This window comes from Nannospalax galili, unplaced genomic scaffold, assembly GCF_000622305.1.
Source record: "Nannospalax galili isolate Female #2095 unplaced genomic scaffold, S.galili_v1.0 scaffold1109, whole genome shotgun sequence".
In the NCBI taxonomy this organism is placed as follows: Eukaryota; Metazoa; Chordata; class Mammalia; order Rodentia; family Spalacidae; genus Nannospalax; species Nannospalax galili.
Window position 1 is genome coordinate 299,069 of NW_008359787.1, and position 10,168 is coordinate 309,236.

At 40.8% G+C, this 10,168-nt stretch overlaps 1 protein-coding gene and 1 pseudogene across 3 annotated transcripts in view; both read right to left on the reverse strand.

Annotated features, from left to right (window-relative positions):
* Window positions 1-10,168, reverse strand: part of Intu (inturned planar cell polarity protein) — a 124,653-nt gene that overhangs the window by 82,695 nt on the left and 31,790 nt on the right. For all 3 annotated transcript variants that reach the window (XR_003847902.1, XM_029558974.1, XM_008823687.3), the window contains exon 3: window positions 8,565-8,650. Coding sequence is in view for 2 of the 3 variants with exons in the window: in XM_029558974.1 (XP_029414834.1) it covers window positions 8,565-8,650 (86 nt within the window). In the remaining variant the exon portion in view is untranslated. The remainder of the gene's footprint in view (window positions 1-8,564; window positions 8,651-10,168) is intronic.
* LOC115068556 lies at window positions 288-989 on the reverse strand (annotated as a pseudogene).

Below are 10,168 nucleotides of genomic sequence, written 5' to 3' on the forward strand. Positions count from 1 at the left end.
AGAGATGTATCCTTGCTCTGGAATGTGTTACTGAATATGTTAAAGCTGTAATGAAACACTTCTGAAAAAATGGCATATGTACTTGTAAACTAACTAATGTTTTATTTAGCAAATGCTATCACTTCTTTTCTGTGGTGCATGGGTCTTTTCACCTTAACATGACAAAAACCCAAACACACACACACACACACACACACACACACACACACACAATCCAACACAATTATATATATCTCCAAAATGTGTTTACTGGGATGGTTTCTCAGTCTTCTTGATTTAGGGTACACTTAGTGCTGCTTCCTCCTGAAGGAACAGCTTTCTGTAAGCTGTGTTTTTCCACCTGTAGGCTGACAGAGGGCAGTGACCAGCCAACACACAAGACTACCGTTTGTGCATGGCCAAAGGCCATGGTGATTTATAGCATCCTGGGCATTTCACATCCATGAAGTAGCAATTGGGGCTCTGCACCAGGTGCTTCTTCTTGTGTTTCCTCTTCTCTTCTTCTGGAGAGGGATGAAGATGTTCTCATAGGGAGGTTGTCACCGCCAGAAAAGCCATCTAATATAATTCTTTAAGGAACTGTTTTAGCCACCATTCTCATTTAAGTCGTTAGCTCCACCTTACAAAGATAGCTGCAGTTCAGTGAGACATTTCTAAAGTCTTACATGTCAAGTACCTTAAGTGCTGAGAATCTGGTTCCCTTGAGAAATCACATTAAGAATTAAGTGCTATTTCTAACAGTTGGCTTGATATAACTATTAAGGACATTATGTGGTTAAAGGGATAAATTTTTATTAAGTAGTATCTAATGTAAGTCAGTTTATTTGAAACTTCTTTTAGTTTTCTGTTGTTCCTCCTCCTATGACAAGGTTAATGACCCCACATCTCCTGTCCTTATTTATGTGAAGGGCCCACCTTATACTCCTCCCTCCAAGTTCAGAAATAATGTGGCTTTCCTCAAGTTCAAAGACACTCCCTCTATGACCCATTACGTCCAGGGTCCTGGGACTTTGGTTATCTCCTTTCTAGTGTCAGCCTTCCTATTTAGGAAGCAATTCCTCTTTATCCTGTACCAAACAAACCCTCTCTTCCTACTCTGGCAACAATCCTCTTCACAAGTACACAACGGGGGGGCGGGGTGAGAACTTAAAGCTGCTGCAAAGTGGATGGGCCTCATACATGTGAGTGGGTGACACTGCTTTTCTCAGCCACTAGCATAAGGGTGAGAACTTAAAGCTGCTGCAAAGTGGATGGGCCTCATTCTGGGCCTCATACATGTGAGTGGGTGACACTGCTTTTCTCAGCCACTAGCATACTGTCTCATCCTTTCCCTTTCTGCTGGCAAGTGTCAGGGGCTTCCAATATTCCTTACGGAATCAAATCTAATCAGCTCAGCAGATTCTCTCTCCTCTACCCTCTCCTTTTTTGAAATCTCACTGAGGTGCTTAAGACAAAGGCTTCTTAGCCTCTTCTGTCGCAAACACTGTTCTTATTTCCTCTGCCTTTTAGACCTAACCCCTCTTCTTCCTTCATGCCCACTGCCAACAGCTTTGCCCAGACCCTTATCACCTCCCTCTTGGACTACTGCAGACCTGACCACTGGCTTCCAGACCTCCAGAATGATATAATTCCAAAATGCAAATCAGATCGAGTTAGCCTTCCACTTTAAAATACCAATAGAAATGATTACTGGGTGGGTAGCTTTAGTTGTCAACTTGACACACCTGGATAGAAGGAACCTCAATTGGGGAATTTCCTCCATTGGACTGGCTTGTGACCATGTCTGTGGGGCATTTTCTTGATTGTTGTGTGATGTGGGAGGGCCCAGCCCACTGTGGGTGGTGCCACCCCTGGGTAGGTGGTTCTATACTGTATAAGAAAGCAGGTTGAAGATGGGCCAGGAGAGCAAGCCAATAAGCAGTGTTCCTCCATGGCCTGTGCTTCAGCTCCTGCCTCCAGGTTCCTGCCTTAAGTTCCTACCTTGGGCTCCCTTATGATGAACCCTTTCCTCCCAAAGTTGGTATTATTGATCAGAATGTCACAGCAAAAGAGAAGCAAACTAAGATAGAAATTGGTATCAGAGATTAAGCTATTGCTGTGACAGACCTGACCTAGTTGTTTTTGGGAGGATTGTGGAAACATTTGGAACTTTGGGCTGGAAAGGCCATTGAGTGCTTAGAGTTTGTTGCTGTTGTACAACAGTTCTGCTGAAAGAGGTGTAGACAATTGAGGCCTAGGTTATGAAGCTTCAAAGGGAAGTTAAAGATTATCAGAGTTATTTGTATGATATTTTGAAGTGAGAATCTCTGATTTCTGATCATTTGGGGCTGAAGAGTCAACTGTGATTAAGAAGAGATCAGAACCACTGAAGTGAAACCTTTCTTTACTGAGAGAATTGATGCTAGTTATCTGGGGCTGAAAATCAGCTGTAAGAAGACCACCATCGAGGTGAAATCTTCTGGGAAGTATTTCCTCAGGGTCAGCACATAGAAGTTGTGGCCCAGAGGGCACCCAAGGCTCTATCTCAAGCTGGAAGGAAGATTTGATAATGTGTAAGAGTTAAAGGCATGAAAGAGTCATGGAGAGGATCTGAGGTTTGGAATCCTGTGAGGCCAGAAGAGAACCTTGGTGTAGATGCAGCCTCAGTTGCAATGGAGACCCCAGCATATTGGAGATGCCAGGACTATGGGATAACCACCATGGGTAGCAGCAGGTATGAAATGGAGCCAAACTGAGCCTAGGAGAAAAGTTGTGTGCTGTAGATGGCAGAGTCAGAGAAGTGTTTAGAGCCTACCTAGAAGATTTCAAGTGAATCCCAGATGTCTAGCCTTGAGTTACTTTGCTGGACTTTGGTTTTGCTTAAGTGTGTCCTATTCTTCCCTTCTGAAATAAACCAGTATTTAACTTATTTTGGATTTTACAGGGACCCACAGCTAAAAGACTTTTAAAAAAGACTTTGAACTTTTAAAGTGTTTGAATTTTTTAAGGACTGTGGGACTTCTAAAGTTGTACTGTTTCATGCTGTGATCTTAATATTAACATCGTATCTGGGGACAAGAAGTGGAAAGGTTGTGATTTAACAGCAGTGTGCTTATGTGTCAAGTTGGCAAGGGGTCAATTGTGCTGGATGCCATTAAGTGTCAACTTGACACACCTGGACAGAAGGAATCTCAGTTGAGGAATTGTCTCCATTGGACTGGATTGTGGTCATGTCTGTGGGGCATTTTCTTGATTGCTGAGTCATGTGGGAGGGCCCAGCCCATTGTGGGTGGTGCCACTCCTGGGCAGTTTGTGCTGTACTGTATAAGAAAGCATGTTGAGTACAGGTTAGAGGAGCAAGCCAGTAGGCAGTGTTCCTCCATGGTCTGTGCTCCAGGTTCCTGCCCTGAGTTCCTGCCTTAGCTTCCTTTGATGATGAACTGTGCTATAAGCCAAATAAACCCCTTTTCCCCAAGTTGGTTTTGGTCAGAGTGTTTTTAACACAGCAATAGAAAGAAGCTAAGACAATTAAAAGTTAACTTGCTTCTTTCACAGTTTCTGTGTCACTATAAATGTGTGTATGTGCCACATTTGTGTAATAAGAAAATGACAAGCATCCATTTAACTAGCATCTCCTTTAAGAAGTCTTTGACTTCTCCTGCAGGTACACAGAGTACTTGAAAGATAAGAGTCTAAAACTAATGACCTCCAGACTAATCTAGAAAATGAGTTGGGTTCTTCTAAAACTCTAGGAAAACCAGCTATGGTCCAGTGTTGAATGAAGTAAATTCTGCTTAGCTGCAAAATTTGAACCCAAGCTCCCTCATGGAGAGGGAAAAGATAAATCACACACATGATTACATCTTGATTTCATGCTTGTTGAATTAGGGACTGCAGAGATATGAGACAGTGGCTCAAGGTCAGAAAGTTAGTAACAGGAGGGTACATCCACCTCCATTCTTTTCATTTTAAACTTCTAGAAACTGAGCTGACAAGGTGGCTCAGCAGGTAAAGGCACTTGCTGTGCAAAGTTGAACCCATGGTTGAAGGACAGAACTAGCTCCTGAAAGCTGTCCTCTCACCTGTATAAGTGCACTGCGGGATCCATGCACTCCACTCCCAATAATAATAAAAATTTCTAGAAACTTATTCTTTCATTCTTTTTTTTTCTTTTTAAATAGTTTTTCCCTTTGGTTTTTTAATTTTTTAAGATGGGGTCTCCCTGTAGCCCCAGGAGGGCCTTGACCTCACAGAAGTTCACCTGCCTCTGCCTCCTGAGTGCTGGAACTAAAGACGAGCAGCCCTGAGCCCAGCTAGAAACTCCTTCTCTTTATTTATTTATTTATTTATTTATTTATTTATTTATTCATTTATTTATTGTCTTTTTGAGACAGGGTCTCCCTGTAGCCCCAGCTGGCCTGGAACTTGCTATGTAGACCAGGATGGCCTCAAACTCACAGAGATCCACCTGCCTCTACCCCCAGAGTCCTGGGTTTAAAGGTTTTCACCACCATGCCCAGTCATATTTTGTTTTAAAAATTTCAAAATTATAGAAAAGCTTCAAAAACTGTACAATGACCCATTGCCCATTCCTCCCCATTTGTTTCATTCTCTCTCTCTCATAGTCTTCCTGTCTGTGCACCCCTATCTTGTCTATATATCTTGACAAATATTTTGGTTACAATATTTGAAAATCATTTGAAGACACTTTAATACTTCCTCCTTAACATGTTGCTCCAAGTTTAAGGGCATCCTCCGACATAATCACTATATAGCTATATTTACAAATTTTGATACTACAGATAATGTAGAGTAAGGTTCCTTGGCTCAAAATCTAAAGTATTCAAAAATTCCAGACTTTTATTTATTTTTAGTTTTTATGTGTTTTATGTGTATGTAAGTGTTCCCATGCATACAATGCCCATGGAGGCCAGAAGACGGCATTGGATTCCCTGGAACTGGAATTACACGTGGTTGTTAGCCATCATGTGTGTGTTGGGAATTGAACCACAGTCGTCTGCCAGAGCAGTCAGTGCTCTTTAACTGTTGAGCCATCTCATCTCTCAGCCGGAGACCCAAATTCCAGTCTTTTAGGGCACCAATGTGATCTTTTAAATCTTTCAGATCTTAGAGCATTTAGGGTTTCAGAATTTTCTGTGTGGAGATGCTCAACTATGCAAATAGTCCAAAGCTGGAAAACAAATAAGCAAACCACCCCACCCCATAATCTGGAACACTTCTGGTTGCAAGCATTTTGGGCAAGGGAAACTCAGTTCATACTATTATCTAATAAGGCCCAAGTCCAAATTTCTCCAGTTGTCCCAAAATAGCTGTTTCTTGCTGTAATCCAGGAACAGTGAAGGACTGCCTATAGCATCTAGATGCAGTCACATACTGCATTTATTCTGTCATAATGTAGAACAGTTTGCCAGCCTTTTTTTGTGTGTGCTGGGGTTTATAACCCAGGGCCTTGCACATGCTAAGTATGCACTCTACCACTCTACCATATTAACATTTTTGAAGCATCTAAAAGAACTTGCTTCAAAATGTTAAAATGTAAAACAGGCTTGTACCTTGCTAAGTACACAGGCTTTGCCTCTGGATTTCACTCTGGGCTTCTGAATCTACAACAGAAGTTAAGCACAAAGCCAGCACATACTAGTAGTCTTGGAATTGTATTCAAAGGCTTCTCCATCAAATCCTTCTGATTATAGTTGAAGAAACTGAAACCCCGAAGAGTTTGGAAACTGACAGTGAGGTTTTAATTGGAAGTGTGACGTCCTCTTTCCCAGTGACCTTTCTTCCTAGTATCCTGTCTCACGAACCATGTTCTGTTGTTCTGAAGAAAAGAAATATTCATACCACTTCATACTCTGAGTACATGTTTAAAACATTACTGTTATGTATGTCCAAGTTTAAATGTTAAAAAGTCTCATGTGGCATTACTTATAAACTGTCATTCTTTCTCTCTTACTGCTTGAGGAACTAGTTCACACACCACAGATACAAACCAGGTAAAACAGAGAAAGTGTGACAAACCCATTTCAGGTAGTTAGAGGTGGGACTTTTCAGTGATCCTGAGTTTCCCACACTCCTACATATAATTAATCCTTCACGCATATATTCCTATACGTAAACTCAATAAACTCATTTATTGACGGACCACCATTGATGGTTCACCAAGATGGACCTGGATGGTATGATGGATAATAATTCTGGTTGTCAACTTGATAAGACTAAGAAATGTTTAAGGCATTAGTGAAGACACTTTTGGGTGTGTTTGTGAAGAGGTTTCCAGAGAGGATTAGCCAGAGATTAGCCTGAAGTGGGTGTCACCATACAACCTAGGGTCCTAGATTTAATAAAGGGGGGAGGAGAAAAGTCAATGAACACCAGCATTCATCTCTTTCTACTTCTTAATCTTCCCAGATGGGCAAGCAGCCATGCGCTACTGCTGTCTTGCCTTCCCCTAGAATGGACTGCACCCTTCTCAAATTAAGTCAAAGCAAATGATCCTAAATTACTTCCTGTCAGGTATTCGTCACAGCAATGAAACAAAGGGACCCTTTTATTAGTTTATAGGTACCCACTCTACCTAGACTGATACATACTTCTTCATGTCTCCCAAAGAAGTCTTGCTGCAATTTCAAAATATCAAAAGTAGCTATTTTAGCTGGGCGTGGTAGCACATGCCTTAAATCCCAGCACCTGGGAGGCAAAGGCAGGCAGATCTCTGTGAGACTGAGGCCAGCCTGTTTACATAGTGCTGAGTTTTGGGTCAGCTGGGGCTATACAGAGAGACCCTGTCTCAAATGACCAAAAAAAAAAAAAAAAAAAAGACTAGCTATGTTATCTTTCTTTTCTTCTTCAGCTGATGGTGGTATTAAAGACTTTGTCCCTTACAATTTTAAAAAAAATTTTCAGAATTCTACAATGAACACTTTCATAAAAATAAACATATTTTTTTCTAAAATCATAAGATAGGGGCTGGAGAGATGGCTCAGCAGTTAAGAGCACTGGCTGTTCTTGCAGAAGGTCTGAGTTCGAATCCCAGCACTGACATGGCAGCTAACAACTGTCCATAACTCCATTTCCAGGGGATCTGACACCCTCTTCCTACTTGGGCATTGCATGACATGTTTGTACCTACATACATGCAGGCAATACATGTAGACACACAAAATAAAAATAAGATATTAAAAAATCATAAGACACTACTTTACTTATGATGGTTTATATGCTAAAGTTCAATTTTCTTTAAATTACATTAGGAAGGCAGCATCATGTTAGAATACAATATAGTCTCTCAACAAAATAAATCTAACATGATCAGTTTTTCTTCTATTTTCAAAGCTGCTGTTTCTTCATTTTGGTAGCAGATGCGGTACTTAACAGTCATGTTGTATAAAAAAAATCCATACCTCTAACCTCAGAACCACAAATACTACAGCATGATGCCTGTGCCTTAAGCAGGGAACTGAACAATAGCTGATGCATAATTCTACCTGCACACTTAGTGAAGATGTGTTAATGGTGGATGAAACTGGTCCAAACAGTCAAGTCATTAGTTCTTTCTCTACTTTTTCTATGCTAAGTATACACAAACAAATTTACAGTTATGAATTAAACATATGTATCATGCAACTCTGTGGCAAACACAAATGTAACTGAACTCTGGCAACACTGGCAATGCACCTGCAACTGACAGCAAGAAATCGGGAGTTCTTCAGGCTGGGGATGTGGCTTAGCTGCAAGAGTGTTGCCTAGCATACATGAAGCCCTAGGGTTGATCCCCAGCACCACATAACCTAGGCATGGGTGTATGCCTCTAATCCCAGCATGGAAGAGACTGATGGAGGAGGATTAGAAGTTCAAGGTCATCCTTGGCCACACAGCAAGTTCAAGGCCTGTCTGGGATACATGGGACCATGTCAGCAAAATTTACTAAGCTAAAAGACAGTAAATATAAAAAGAAACACATGAACAATAGAATTATAAAATTTCTTCAATTGAAATAAATTTAGGATGTTTTTGAAATCACCTTACACTTCACTTGAGGACCATCTTTAGTTTTCAAGTCCCTGTCTCTGTGCAAATAGCTATAAGAAAATCTGACAGTCACTCCTCTCCTGTTCTCACTTTTTTTTTTTTTGGTCTTTTTGAGACAGGGTCTCCCTGTAGCTCCAGCTGTCCTGGAACACACTACATAGACCAGGCTGGCTTTGAACTCACAGAGATCCCCCTGCCTCTGCCCCCCGAGTGCTGGGATTAAAGGCATGCGCCACCATGCCTGGCTAATTTTCAGAATCTTAAAAAGGAAAATGGAGCTTGAGAGATGGCTCAGTGGTTAAGAGCACTGGCTGCCTATATGGTGGCTAACAACTGTCTCTAACTCCAGTTCCAGGGGATCCGACCCCCTTTTCCGACCTCTGCCAGAACTGCACAACACAGGTGCACTTACATACACGCAGGCAATACACTCATAAACATAAAATAAACATAATAAAATATTTTTAATGGAAAATAGTACCAATGAGTTTACTTTTTATGTGACACATTGTATAATATGAAAGGGAAGTCCACACCTGCATTGGCCCAGGGATACAAGACAAAACTCTCTCTATGTTTTCAGAAGTCACATCTACATCATTGACAGCAACAAGGACATCACCTAAAACAGAACAAAAGATAAGTATGTGAATATCCCAAATCCAAAAGTTCTAGAATTGCAATAGTAAAAAACAGCTATCCTGACTTCCTCAAGAGTATAATGGAAAATGTGGTACATTCAAGGACTTGTCCAAGGTTACACAGTCATTAGTGACACTGCTAATTGCCCAACTGTCTATAATGCTGTTCAACACTGCACCCTAACTCACTATGGTCCATGAATATTTAAAGAGATAAATATTCCTGTCCTTGTAATAACTAGGAGAGTTATGCAAACTCAATGGACAAATGGAAAAATTTTACAAAACCAAGAATTGCACTTAACAAAATTGAATCTAACCACTCAGACCCAAAATTAAAAAACAAAATCCAGCTGAAATTCTAATTAAATCCACGTGGTACATTGGAACCCAACAGGCTGTTGTGTTTGCTATTACTGATTTGTGTCTACCCAGTAGGCCTTTGATTCATAGCTTCCAATAATATTAAAACACACAGTGAAATCTTCCAGAACACGGACAGGCTGAAAGAATACATGACCACAACAAACCCTTTAAAGAATACTTGAAGCAATACAAAGAATGGAGAAATGAACAACTATACCCCAGAGGAAACAGAAAGAAAATATATGAAGGTATAATTTTGGATTATACCAAAAAATTAGACGAAGAACGCAAACAGTAATCAAAATGACAACCAATATACATCTTTCAATAACTTTAAATATCAATGGACTGAACTCTCCAGTCAAAAGATGTCACACCATCTCCAATGAAGCCCGCGTGAGATCCTCCGTGGGTTGAGGCTGGAACTTCAAGGAAGGTTGCCTCTTGGAATTGGTTGTACTGAGAAACATGCAGTGTACTTGGCATGCTTTACTTGCGATTATTTTTCTAACTGTCACTGTATCTTGGGCTTTCTGGGGGCCCGAAAAGATCAATAACTTTAAATATCAATGGACTGAACTCTCCAGTCAAAAGATGTCACACCATCTCCAATGAAGCCCGCGTGAGATCCTCCGTGGGTTGAGGCTGGAACTTCAAGGAAGGTTGCCTCTTGGAATTGGTTGTACTGAGAAACATGCAGTGTACTTGGCATGCTTTACTTGCGATTATTTTTCTAACTGTCACTGTATCTTGGGCTTTCTGGGGGCCCGGAAAGCACCTGGTGTCCTTGGCACCGCTATCACCGCCTTTATTGAAAATCCTGTAATCATCCTAGTCCAGATGCACCACTATTAGTAAAAGTTATTTTAGATGCAGCAAGAAGTAGTTAAATAGAATTAATGCTGGAAAGTCTAGGGAATAACGGATTTCTAGAAGAGAGACATAGATAGAAGAAGGGTTTCTGGGTATTCATTACAACTTATGGATAAATTGGTAACATCAAGACCACCTTGGTGTCTTTTGATAAACAATCAAAAGAGAGCATTAAAGGGCAAATATAGAAAGTATTTGAAAATTGGTAGGATAAGAGAGAAGGATGGTTTCATGGATCCCTAACATGGGATAGCCTTTTT